Consider the following 13,621-nt stretch of genomic DNA (forward strand, 5'->3'; position numbering starts at 1 on the left):
TGTCAAATAAATAAATAAAATCTTTAAAAAAAAAAAAAAAGAAGAAAGAAAGAAAGACCCTGAATAACCAGAGGAATGTTGAAAAAGAAAACCAAAGTTGGTGGCATCCCAATTCCAGACTTCAAGCTCTATTACAAAGCTGTCATCATCAAGACAGTATGGTACTGGCACAAAAACAGACACATAGATCAATGGAACAGAATAGAGAGTCCAAAAAAAAAAAAAAAAAAAAAAGAATAGAGAGTCCAGAAAAGACCCTCAGCTCTATGGTCAACTAATCTTTGACAAAGCAGGAAACAATGTCCAAAGGAAAAAAGACAGTCTCTTCAACAAATGGTGTTGGGGAAAATTGGACAGCCACATGCAGAAGAAAGAAACTGGACCATCTCCTTATACCACACACAAAAATAGACTTAAAATGGATGAAAGACCTCAATGTGAGACAGGAATCCATCAAAATCCTTGAGGCAGCAAACTCTTCAACCTCAGCCACAGCAACTTCTTCCTAGAAAAATCACCAAAGGCAAGGGAAGCAAGGGCAAAAATGAACTATTAGGACTTCATCAAGATCGAAAGCTTTTGCACAGCAAAGGAAACAGTCAACAAAACCAAAAGACAACTGACAGAATGAGAGAAGATATTTGCAAATGACATATCAGATAAAGGGCTGGTATGCAAAACCTACAAAGAACTTATCAAACTCAATATTCAAAGAACAAATAATCCAGTCAATAAATGGGCAGAGGACATGAACAGATACTTCTGTAAAGAAGACATCCAGATGGCCAACAGACACATGAAAAAGTGCTCCACATCACTCGAAATCAGGGAAATCCAAGTCAAAACCACAATGAGATATCACCTCACACCCGTCAGAATGGCTAAAATGAACAAGTCAGGAAATGACAGATGCTGGCGAGGATGCGGAGAAAGGGGAACCCTCCTACACTGTTGGTGGGAATGCAAGCTGGTGCAGCCACTCTGGAAAACAGCATGGAGGTTCCTCAAAAAGTTGAAAATAGAGCTACCCTACGACCCAGGAATCGCACTACTGGGTATTTACCCTAAAGATACAAATGTAGTGAACCGAAGGGGCACGTGCACCCCAATGTTTATAGCAGCAATGTCCACAATAGCCAAACTATGGAAAAAAACCTAGATGTCCATCCACAGATGAATGGATAAAGAAGATGTGGTGTATATATACAATGGAATACTATGCAGCCATCAAAAGAAATGAAATCTTGCTATTTGCAATGACATGGATGGAACTAGAAGATATTATGCTGAGTAAAATAAGTCAATCAGAGAAAGACAATTATCATATGATCTCCCTGATATGAGGAATTTAAGAGGCAAAGTGGAGGGTTTGGGGGGTAGGAAAGGAAAAAATGAAACAAGATGGGATGGGGAGGGAGACAAACCATAAGAGACCCTTAATGTCACAAAACAGAGGGTTGCCAGGGTGGGGGAGGTGGGTAGGAAGAGGGTGGCTGGGTTATGGACATTGGGGAGGGTATGTGCTATGATGAATGTGTGTAAGCCTGATGATTCACAGACTTGTACCCTTGGGGCAAATAATACATTATATGTTAATAAAAAAATAAATTAAATAAGAATGAAAAAAAAAAAGAAGAAGAAGAAGAAGGTGAAGTACTTCCCTCTCCCTGGCCTTTGACCTTTGTGAATTCAACATACAAGAGGGAATCCAACCCCACCTCCCAGCTCCTGGGAAAATCACACCCTGGGTTGTCAGTGTATCATTTTAAACAGCAACTACTGTGTACTGAGGAACAGCCTGGGTGGCTCCAGCCATGATCAGGTGCTCAGCAGGACCTGGACACAGTCAAGGAGAAACAGGCGAGGTCTTTGTTTTGGGACCAAGGTTCCCACAACCTGCTCAGATGGTATCAATGGGAAGTTTCCACAAAGAATCCTCCCCTCGCCCTGCCCCCATCCACCCAGGAGCAGCATCCTAGTCTCTGTGGTTACAATGAAGTCAAACTGCTCTGCATTTCCTGCAGAGCTCTGGGAGCCCTTCTAAGTCCTGAAATTGTCCCTTCAACCAATGCCACTCACTGCCTGAAGAATGGCTAAACAGTGGTACCTTCAGACCACCGACTCCTGCTCAATCAGCCAGCCTAGAAGGAGGGCCATCCCTACGTCTCAACATGGAAGTCCATCATTAATATAATTTTAAGGGGGAGTAAATTATAAAACATTCTGTACAGTTTAATCCCATTTCTGTTAACTATAAACTGCATATATGTGAGGTCCTGATAGAGTCTGGAAAGAAAAGCACGAACTATTAACCTCCCCAGGAGAGAGGAATGGGAGATTCTCACCTATTGTTTTTTAAAGTAAAAGATTTGTTATTTTGTAACATATATATGTATGTGTGTTGTGTGTGTGTGTGTGTGTGTGTGTGTGTATACACATACATATATATATGAAGTTCCTTATTCAGCAAGAAGCCTGGCTTTAGATCAACAATTTCCTGGAGCAGTGGGCCAACAGGTGGTTTTTGTTTTTCTCCTGGGCTAGCTCTCTTCCACCTGCTGACCCCACATCTACAGAAACATGCAGTGTGTTCTGACCAGGTTGCAGGAACCTCAGCTCCCACCGTGAAGACCTTGCTGGGCGCTGCCAGTTGGCACGCAGGAAAAACAGCCAAATTCATTGCCCAGGGGAGTTGCTGGGAGAGGCCCCCCAAGGTCTGGCTCCTCCTCTGGACCTGTGAATCCGTTTCCTTCCCTCATCATTTCCACCAGCAGGAAGGATGAGATCTCTGGAGTCCGCAACATGTACACAGTATAAACGGTTTTGTGTTATTTCCCACTTAGAGATAATGCTCGGGAAATAGGCAATCAAGTGACACAACCTGGTCAGAAGCCCCGCGGGGAGCCCGGCGCTCTCCAGGCAGCACCCGGCAAGCACACACACTCAGCCACTTACCATGGAAGCTGATGGATCCCCACCAGCTTGCCCCACAGGTAAGGACTCTACCCCGCGGAAACTCCGGATTTCTTCCTCGAAAGTCAGACGTTGTTTCCACAGTGACCAAGGGACACCTAAGAAACTAAGTATATGTTATGCCCCAATAATGGGTCCATGATTAAAGGAGCGAGACTGATACAAAGCAAAGGTCAAGCAAAGCTTTATGTCGCGCCAAGCATCAATAATCTGACCGAATGTTCTGGGCCGCACCTCTTACAAGAGAGGGCGACCCTTCTCTGTTTCACAGTCTAGCTTTTATTTTTTTATTTTTTTTAATATTTTTTAATATTTTTTATTTATTTAACAGACAGAGATCACAAGTAGGTGGAGAGGCAGGCAGGGGGGGGGGGGAAGCAGGCTCCCTGCTGAGCAGAGAGCCCGATGTGGGACTCGATCCCAGGACCCTGAGACCATGACATGAGCCAAAGGCAGAGGCTTAAACCACTGAGCCACCCAGGCGCCCCCACAGTCTAGCTTTTAAGGGCAAAGGTCATGAGGTCCGGCCTGGCCACGCACAGGTGGCCAATGAGATTGTAACACACACAGGAAACTCCACAGTGATGCTAGGTGACCAATTGAGTTACAATTTACCCTAGTAGACATTTGAACCAGCCTATTACACCTTGATTGGGATTGGAGCCCAAAAGGCTCTGGAAGGGCGGGGCCCATACTCCTTGGTAACCAGGGAGACAGTATGCATCCCCTCACTGATGGGATGTCTCCACCTGGCCTGACCCACCTTTGTATCTGGGCTTTGTTACCTGAAGCTGGTTTCCGGGACTTGACTCCAAGTAAATCCCCTGGGGGAAGGGGAGCAGGGACAGTTTCTAAATAGGTCCTTACAGTATGGATCACTTAGAATAAGGCGACAGAACTTGCGGTGGAGAGGAGCCCCGAAGTATGGCTTCCCCGCGCCAGGGCTGGACAGCTGCCCAGGGCAAGAGAAGCTCCCCCAGGGACGGCCTGAGAGCATCCTCTCCAAGCCCCGCCACCAATGCCAGAATCTCTCCAAGAACCTTGAACGCGCTTCACCTGGCAGGTTGCAGACGTCGCACTGCAGCGCCTCGGTGCCTAGACCTCCTGCCCCGCTGCGCCCCCATCCCTAAGCGCCTCCTGGCGGGGGCCCGCCGCAGTGCCCAGGGGCTGGAGTCCGGGAAGAGCAAGGGAGCAGGGCGGAGAGACAGGGCGGCCCCGGCCTCCCCTGGGTCCAGGGAGCAGAAGAGTGAGAAGCAGAGCCTGGAGACCCAAGGCAAGCCCCGGAGCTGGGCGAGAACTGGAGGGCGTGGGGTTGGCGCAGGCGCGGGCGGTGCCGGGGCAGAGCAGTGGCGGGACACTGAAGGAGCATTGAGGGTGAGGCTCAGGAGCGGGTGAAGGACGTTCAGGCACGGGGAGCAGGGCCTGCAGACAGGCAGGCAGCCGGGACAGCGGTAGCAGTGAGCCCTCGCTCCGCCTGGGGGCGCGCGCCGGCCGGGCCGGTCTGTGCTCACACAGGCTGGAAGGGCCGCGACCCTGCCAGAGGCGGCAGGGAGGCGCCACAGCGTGGACCATGGCAAACAGTGTAGATCCAGTGCTGTTGGCCACAATGAGGTCTGCAACGGAGGCGTGCAGCCCCTTGAGCGCAGCCCCTCGAGGGCGGAGAGATCCGCAGGGAGGACAATAAACCCAAACCCAGACACAGCGCCGTCGCTCATCTGCAAGAGGACCACGAGGTAGCGCAGGAAGGCGCTGTGCCCCCAGTGCTGGAATTCGGGGGCCAAAGTTAATCCTATGGTGCAGGAACCGCGTGCGGATGTGGACGCAGAGAGATTTGCTGGTGACTCCCTCTGAGCCTTTGAAAGCACACTCGTGTGGTGGGAGACACCCTCTGCCCTCGGGCGGGGAGAATGACCCCAGCAGCCAGGCCATGGACACTCAGCTGGTCCCTGGGGGCCAACCCACCCTTGCACCAGTGGGAAGCACTGGTGCCCATGATGGCGGTGCTGGTGCAGCTGGCAGGCCCCACCGGAACTCCCAGGTCCCCAAGACTATCCCCTAGGCGGGTCATCCTCCTCCAGCGCTGGAAGTGGGACCTCTCCTTTGCCCCAGGCCTGACATGCCAGACGACAGGCCCTTAAGTGCCCTGATGGAGCCAGTTCCCCAAGGTGAGGTCGGTTAGGTCAGGCAGAAGGACGTGGGTTCTGGCCAGGTCTTGCTTCCTTGCAGCTGCAGGTGGAGATGACTTATTAGTCTCAGGAGAGGCCTTGGAAGACCCCCATTTCCCAGAAAGCAATGGTTATGTGAAAACAGCCCAAGTTCTGCAATTATATCACAGAAAGGAAAGGGGCTTTGCTGGAGGAGACTGGGGTAGGAAGGAAAGGGGAATAAAGAGGCTTGTTTTAAAGAAACCATTACGGCCGTTGAAGTCATCTTCATGTGCTCTAGCGTTCCACCTGAGCTTGCCCTTGGCTCCTTTCTGTGCTAATGAGGTCAGTGCTCTCCCCAGTATGTGCCAGGCAATGGGCGGTCGCCCCGGAAGGATTTTCTCCACACAGTGGCCCCACCCCCCACCTGGCCAGGCCACCCATTCCACCACCCCAGGACATGTTACCATAAACCGCTGAGCCCCAGATTCAGGTGACTGGGCCGTCCTTCTAGGATCAAGACCCAAGGGTAACTCTGGTTTTCTGGGCTGGAGAAAAAGCCCAGAGCCTGACTTCTAACTCAGACCCGAGTTTTTATTTAATTTTTCCAGCTCAAAGGACTTTTTTTTTTTTTTCATTACTTGGCAATACTGTGTGTGATGGGGGAGAAGGGTGTAGCTTTCCATTCATCATTAGGTGTCACTCCAGAAGGAGGAGATGAGTTCTGGGACTGTGGGGTTTAGTCATCAACAAGTCAAGAAGAGGACTTTTTTTTTTTTTTTTAGAGCTGAGAGAGGGAGGCAAGGAATACTTAAAAGAGGAGATTGTCCTTTGCTTTTTCTGGCTCTGGTTTTCTTGTTCCAGCCCCAAACAACAAAATGAAACACATCTGACCTTTTGTTGTTAGGCCCCTCTTGAGAGCTCTCTGGGAGATTTAGCACATTAAGGGCCCAGCTGGAGATCCTGTGCAAACTCCTGTTGTCCTTCTCTGCCTGGAGCTTGTCTGGGAAACGATCAATGGTGTGAACTCCAAGACCCCACAGTGGGCAGGAAACGCAATGGGCAGCAGCTCTCCATGGATTTGGTGAAGGCTGCCTCTGTGACAGAATTAGCCAGAGTATCTCTCCAACATGATTCACCTTATACGAACGCACAAGAAGACAGATGCTTGAATCCCAGCACTTCCTCTCCCCTGAGAAGAGGGAGCTTCAGATGGGATGTATATTATAGATAATAAGAGAAAATAGCAGAGAGGGGCCAGAAGAGAGAAATAAGGAGTAGGAAATGAAGAGGAATTGACTTGGAAAGCAGAGAGGAATGATTCAAAAGCTGTTGGAAGTGTGCACATTCAATTTTCAAAATAAGGCTTTCTACTTCCAAAGACTGAAGGAGAATGCAGTCTTTTAACGTATCAAAATTACAACTTTCATCCATTCAAAGGAATATTTTACATGTCCAACATCTGCATATAGCTTATCTCACTTTGCAAAGTAAGTGGATCCCTGGAAAGGTGTCCACAAATGCATTTTTAAGTCTTCTTTTAGAAGTGTCAGAAAATCCGCTTCATGACCCTGTCATGAACATTTTGGAATCTAAATCATCAAATTTGGTTTATAGACCCATGTTTTGGATGTTTTTAAATTTCCTAAGTAATAGATGGAAATGAGTAATAAAATGCTAGCCTTTAAATAATGATCCAGATTAAGGATGAGTATAGAAATTAAGCCTGAAATTTTCTACTCTTCCTTTGATGAGTAGAGGTGCATGCAACTTTGGAAATCACAGAGCTTGGTACCATGTATTGAAATGCTGTCATTACTGAGGTTGGAGCCAGCGGTTCATAGAAGACCCCAAATGAACAGTTCATTCCTGGAATTAGTTAGATATGACAAATCCAGATTGAGTAGCATGTTTTCCTTTACATGATTTATTTTTGCTTTGACTTTGGCCAACTCAAGGTATGTAGTTTATACTATGTATATAACTTGAGATGGTACTACTGATTTAATATTTTTGAGCACCCACAAGGTATCGAACAGTGCAAGCCCCAGCCTGAAGAGCTTCATACAGCGAGTCAGTCACACAGGTATCTTACACACATAACAAAGACATCAATGCATGGAGGGAAATCCATCGAAGATCTACTTGGTAGAACAAAAGGCTCCTGACCTCTCATCCATGGGGGATAGACCTTGGGTTCACTCTCAGATCCAGCTACGCTCTTGCCTGGGTCCCCTTGATTTTGCAAGACTACTAAATGTTCAGAAAAGGAAGCCATGGAACAGAGATGGTTAACCAGCTTACCTGAGAAATTAAACCTGGAATTTAGCACTCCCAATAGAAGAGCGGGCTGAAAAATCTATAAGAACAAAAATTCAGGAAGCTTGCATCAATTGGAATATTGTTCCCTTAGAATCTCTCAGAGTTGCTATTTCCAGGTAACTGTTGCCAGCACATATTGAAACACTCCCCAGCTGATTTACTGAGATAAATCTATTGATTGGCCTGCCAAAAGTGAGACCCAGTGACAATGCTTGCAGAGAGGATTACAGAACCTCCCGTCGGCCTCGGAATGGGCGGCTGCCAAGTACCCGGCTGGATCGGCTCCCAGCTTTATGGCCTTTATGACTTCTTGCAGTAAGAAGACCGAATGCTTTGTATTAACTAAAATAAGTTATACTAAATGAAATTTTCTACCTCGGCGCTATGTGGATTTCTATAGGACTCACTCCTGAGAGATTTTTTTTTTAAGTTGGTTTGTTTTATAGTCAAACTAGTCCCAGATAGGTTTTAGATAGGGTAAGAATTAATTAGCTGATGTTCAGGTGGCAATCTGGATCATTCGTAAAGATGTTTATAAACACAGCATAATTCTCCAGCCTCTTTAGGCTCTCCATAAAGTCCATGCAAATGTTTAAATTTTTAACTTAAGTTGTAGGCATAGAAACAGCTGGTAGCTTTTCTAGTAATTAGTGAGACACAGAAAGTGTCTCACAGTTGATGTAGATTTAAATCAAGCTAATCAGAGAACACTTCATTTTTTTTTAACACCCTGGAAACCAGGATTTGGAATAATTCATGGTGTAAAACTTTATAATGCAAATGAATCCCAAGTTGAAAAAACAACTGATTGGACTCATGCACTGCCTTACACATAGGAGATTTATAAGGAAGTATTGAATGAATTATATATTCTGATTACACGATTTGCCTCTGTGTGATTGATGAATACTGTTTGAAGACTAAAAGAGTATTATTCCCCGAGTGTAGCATGCAACGCCCTGTCAGAATTCAACTCCAAATTCATAGTACCTTTGGCAGGTACAATCAAAGCTTCATTCAGATGTTGCTGAGACTCACTAGAGGACAATTCTAATGGGGCTTAGCCTTGGATGCATATTAAAGTTACCTGAAGTGCTTTGAAAAAATGCTGAGGCCCAGGTCCCATCTCAGATCAGTTGGACTCTCTGGGGATAGGACCTAGGCACCAATGTTTTTTGAAAACTCTCCAATTGATTCTAGGAGCAGCCAGGGATGAGAACCAGGGACTTAAACTTTCCAAAACAGAAACTACAATTAATCAGATCTCTCCCCCAACTAACCCCATCCTTTCCCCCATTCCCTCCATTGTCCACACATTTCCATCAAAAGAGTGCTCTGAGGAAACATGAAATGTCTGTCTGGCCTTGAGCGTCCCAAGTAATAGAGCTGCTAGAAGCACAGGAGTCAGTCTCTGGGATGCCTGGGGAATAAGCTCATTTAGAATGGGCAAGTGACATAATGCTACAGGTGGGCTACATTATTAGAGCACAGGCTTTGTTCTCCACACCCACAGATGAAGCTGAACATTACTTATTTGTGCCATTGCCAAAGGTAACTTGCATCTCCCTAGTTAACCTGCTTTCTCCTTTCTCCCAAGCCAGCCTTTCCCTGCCCTCCTCCATGCTGCAACCAGTCTAGCTATATAACTACTGAAGATGCATACTGCTAACTAGCCCAACCATGAATACTTACTCTCCCATCATGGTTGATGGCATTGGAGTAATAGGACTTAATCCTTGTCATCCCAAAGTCTTTCCCCTCTTTCCCTTCATTTCAGGGCACACTTTCATGAGTGAATGAGCTCATTTCAGAGAGTAAGACAAGGAGAGAGGTTAATTCTACTGTATAGTGAGCTAGGGTGGTACTGGAGTCTTACAGATGGTAACAGATGTGCAGTTGCTGCACTGGTTTGTGCCCTTTATGCGTTGGGGGCTGATCTGACAGGTGGATAATGTGTATCACTTCCCAAGACTCTCACCCTCACTGTCCACTCACTGCTCCCACAACAATATGAAAACCCTTGTCCCAGGGCACTTGTCCTCATTTACAAAATTCTTGAGGATCATCAGCCTGCTATCATGGCCCAACAGTGTTCACCTGTCCCCTTAACCCTGGAAGGAATGAGGTGTTTGATGGCAGTCGAGTAGTAGTTTATTTTTCAGTTCTGGCCTTAAGTAAACTTCTCCCAGTCCTTGCTTTCTGGGTTGATTGTGTTCTAAGCATGTCACCACCGAGCAGGTGTTGAGCAGTCAGATGACAGCTGTTGATCTGTTGCAATTGAGCAATTAGAGAATGCAAGAGAATGCTTTGGAACATCGTTTACATTGAGTATTCAGAAAACCAAGTATCTATGTACTTGCTGTATGGCAAACACTGGATATATATATACAAGCACACACAGAGATAGATGTCTGTCTCATGCACAGTTACATGCCCCTTTAAGTGATTTGTACCATTTTTCTTGTCCCTATTTATTTACCAATTCATTGACTAACTCACCTTATCATTTTCAAATAGAAGTTAGGGGATTAGGAGGAGGGAAACAATAGCAAGGCCTTTTGAGAGGTGGCTCCTGAGCACTTTTGTGACATAAAATCAAGGGAATCTAAAAGTAAAACACTTTTTTGTGTGGAAAGTTCTTATTCAGGAAATGCTGGAATCCCAGATATAGATTTGTAATACATATTTCCCTGGAATCCTAAGAATTAATGGGTTCAAACTGACTCATAAATATCAGGTATGATAGCTCAGTTGAGTCTTTTTAAAAGGCAACCCAAAAAGCTTCACCAACCTCAACGCAGTCATTTAAAATCCCACCCCCGTTGTTCCTTCATCTCACCATTGAGCATGTAGAAGGGAAAGCAAGGAAGACAGCCAGGGTTCTGATTTACTGTTGTGAACCAAGAGAAAGAGCTTTGTTTGGCATTCAAGGGCATAAAGAGGAAATAATAAATCCTCTCCCCTCTCCCTGGCCTCTTCCAGGCAAAGCACAAGACTCCCACCAAAGCTCAGTTCACATTTTACATAGACACAAGGACAAGGCAAGACAACTGGACAGGAGGGCTAAGCTGGAAGTTTTGCCACGTATTGGATTCGCCCTGGCGTTGGGCGTTAAGTGCTCCAGTCCGGCCTCAGCTGGGCACTCCCAGAGACGAGTGGACGTGAAGCTCCCCAACCAAGCCCTGACGTGGGGCCCTCAGATGACCACGCTGACTGTCATGGTCTGGCCGTGCGGTGCGATCTTGCGTGGCCAGGCAAGCAAGAGCTTGCGCAGCTCCTCACGGAAGTTGTCGTGCAGCCAGGCATAAATGAAGGGGTTATAGCACGCCGAGCTCATGGCGAGCCAGTGGCAGAGCAGCTGCACTAACCCGAAGGCGTAGGGGTCGATGGCGTGCGGGTCGAGGTCCCGCAACAGGTTGAAGACGTGCAGCGGCAGCCAGCAGACGGCGAACACCACCACGACCACCACCAGCAGACAGAAGGTGCGGCGGCGGCGCGCGCGGTCCCAGTCGGCCTGGCTCTGGGTCACGCAGCCCGGTACCACGCGGTTCCGTAGCTTCACCGACACCCGGACGTAAGACAGGAGGATGACCAGCAGGGGGAGCAGGTAGGTGACGAGCAGCAGCCCCCAAGCATAGAGCTGGCGCTGGAGCTCCTGAGACCCCCAGAATTCCTCGCAGAGGCGCACCCCGTGCAGCTTGAGCTCGACGTGGTACGTGTGCACGGCGGCCGGCAGCGCCAGCACCGCGGACAGCGCCCAGATGGCCAGCACTGCGCAGGCGCTGAGGCGCAGTGAGACACGCCGCCGCAGCGGGTGAGCCAGCACGACGTAGCGGTCCACCGCGATGGTGGTGAGCGTGAACACCGACACGTAGACGGTGACAGGCTGCAGGAAGAAGACCAGGTGGCACAGGCCGCCGCCGAACACCCAGCCGCGGGGCTCGAAAGCGTACGCCAGCGTGAGCGGCACGCAGGCGGTGCACATGAGCACGTCGGACAAGGCCAGGTTGCCGATGAGGAAGTTGGTCACGTTGTGCAGCCGACGCACCCGCGCAATCACCAGCACCAGCAGGCAGTTGCCCACCAGCCCTACAACCACCACGATGCTGTAGAGCAGCACGATCAGCCCCTTCAGCTGATGCACCAGCTGCAGGCTTTGGAAGGGTGTGATGGCCTGAGCGCCTGGGTCAGCCACAGACCCATTGACCGCCGAGGCCTCTATGCTCTGATTGGCAGGAGTTGAGGCCGCCGGTGGCAACCCAGAAAATAAGTCAGGGACCGGGGGTTCCTGAGTCGGCAGTGAGGCCATGGCCACCTGTCCAAAGAGAATCAAAGCCCGTCACTTCCCATTGTCCATCCATCCCCTACTACACCAATTGTGCCTCCCTCCCCCACCTCAAGTATCCAAATACTCCCTTTAGAATAACTGGCCAAAATAAATTACAACAATCAGAAGTACTGTCATCCCCCCTATGTAAAAATAAATCTATGCGAGATTACGTATGCACAGGTTATTTAAACGCCTCCTATTCAATGTAGAGCCTTTGCAGCCTACGCAGGTCAGACCCAGGAGCATGATCCTACCTGGTGAGTGGGGCTTGGCTTGCAGAAAAACGCTCCGGGGACGGAGGGGTCGAATCCCGGCTGTCCCCCTGGCGGTCCTCAGCCCACGACGGCCGTGCAGGCTTCTCGCTTCTCCTCCGGAGCTCAACAGATTCGGGAGTTCCCAGTGGGCTGGTGGGCTCGCAGTTTTTGAGAGGGACTGGGGAGCCCCTCCCCTCCGCCCCGCCTCCCCATCCAGCGCTCCCTTGTATGGAAAATGGGGGCGGAGCGCGCACCACCCGACTGGTGCTTAGACAACTAGGTAGAGGGGTAGTGTGAAGACGATGGAAACAGAAAAGGGAGGAAGGGCAGACAAACCTGGGTGAGAGGGACGAGGGAGAATCTCGATGCGGGAGCTTGCTGAGCCTTGGCAGTGTCCTGCTCCGGCGGAGGGAGCGGTGGATGAAGAGGGAGGAGCGGCTTCAAGCGCCAGGCTCTCAGGATGACCTGGAGCAGGGTAAGAAGTGGAGTGAGGGACTGAGCTACACCACGGGATGTGAGGAAGAGATGAGGGACCCATCCCTAAGAGCTGGACCCTGCTAAGAGTCTGGGCTGGAGTGAACAGGACGTTCTGGCAGGGATTTAAAATTTAGAGTCTGGAGCTCGCCGCAGACCTACAGGCCGTCGCCCTTCCCGGGACCCCCTGCGCCCTTCATCCAGGCTGCGGCGTGCCTGGAGAGCCGCGAGTCCAGCTAAGTAACAGAGTTCAGAACAGCGGACAGCTCCCGCGGCACCCCGCCGCTCGATACTTGGGTTCCTGGGGGCGGGGGGGGGGGGGACCATTAAGGAGTTCCCGTCTCTCTCTGCGTCCGAAGCTTTCAGAGAACAGACCTGGCCTGGTTCAAACAGCTGCCTCTCCGCCTGTTTTCTGGGCTGGGCTGCCGACTAGGAGAGCAGTAGGGTGAAGTGGAGGAAAATAAGCAGGGGTCTCTGGGGGTCGGAGGGTGGTGACGCCTTCCTGCTGTGGGTCCCAGCACTTAGTGCCAATGACGACGCTGTCTCACCTCCCTAGGTCAGAAGATGCTTCTCTCACTCCAGTTACCCTACACAGGCACAATTCAATACCTGGCCCCAGTACTCCCCTACTCACCCTGTAGCTATTTTATTTTTTAAGATTTTACTTATTTATTGGAGAGAGAGTGTGAGAGAGAGAAAGAGCGCCCGCGCATGAGCAGGAGGGAGGGGCAGAGAGGAAAGCAGACTCCCTGCTGAGCAGGGAGCCCAGCTCGGGGCTCATCCCAAGACCCCAAGATCATGACCTGAGCTGAAGGCAGACGCTTAACTGACTGAACCACCCAGGCGCCCCTGATCTTTCTTTCTCAGCCCCCATGACCTATCCCTTATCTGCCTGACTCTTCCAGGACAGTAGGCAAGCTTCAGGACTGGGACCCTACCGTCTTCTTCCTTACATAAATACACGCAGGCCTCCTTACCTCATTTTAGGATTAAAAATGATACTAGTGATTGCAGGATTTCCACAAGAATAACAAAAGTAACCGACATTTGAGAAGCTTAAAAGTTACATAAAATCTCCAGCAGCAGTAAATTCTCATTGAAATGCAAATTAACCTGAAAGACAG

At 49.2% G+C, this 13,621-nt stretch overlaps 1 protein-coding gene across 2 annotated transcripts in view; it reads right to left on the reverse strand.

Moving 5' to 3' along the window:
• Positions 1-6,972: 6,972 nt before the first annotated feature.
• The window catches only part of PRLHR (prolactin releasing hormone receptor), a 54,507-nt gene continuing 47,858 nt past the window's right edge, over positions 6,973-13,621 (reverse strand). Inside the window, exons 5-7 of one of the 2 annotated variants that reach the window (XM_047701422.1) lie at positions 12,360-12,488; positions 12,024-12,173; positions 6,973-11,754 (exon numbers count right to left, since the gene is read on the reverse strand). In XM_047701422.1, the coding sequence (XP_047557378.1) occupies positions 10,636-11,748 (1,113 nt within the window). In that variant the 5' untranslated portion in view covers positions 11,749-11,754; positions 12,024-12,173; positions 12,360-12,488 and the 3' untranslated portion in view covers positions 6,973-10,635. Of the gene's footprint in view, positions 11,755-12,023; positions 12,489-13,621 lie in introns of both variants that reach the window. The other variant, XM_047701423.1, reaches the window with a different exon arrangement.

The sequence above is a fragment of the Lutra lutra genome, chromosome 14, assembly GCF_902655055.1.
Source record: "Lutra lutra chromosome 14, mLutLut1.2, whole genome shotgun sequence".
Classification (NCBI taxonomy): Eukaryota; Metazoa; Chordata; class Mammalia; order Carnivora; family Mustelidae; genus Lutra; species Lutra lutra.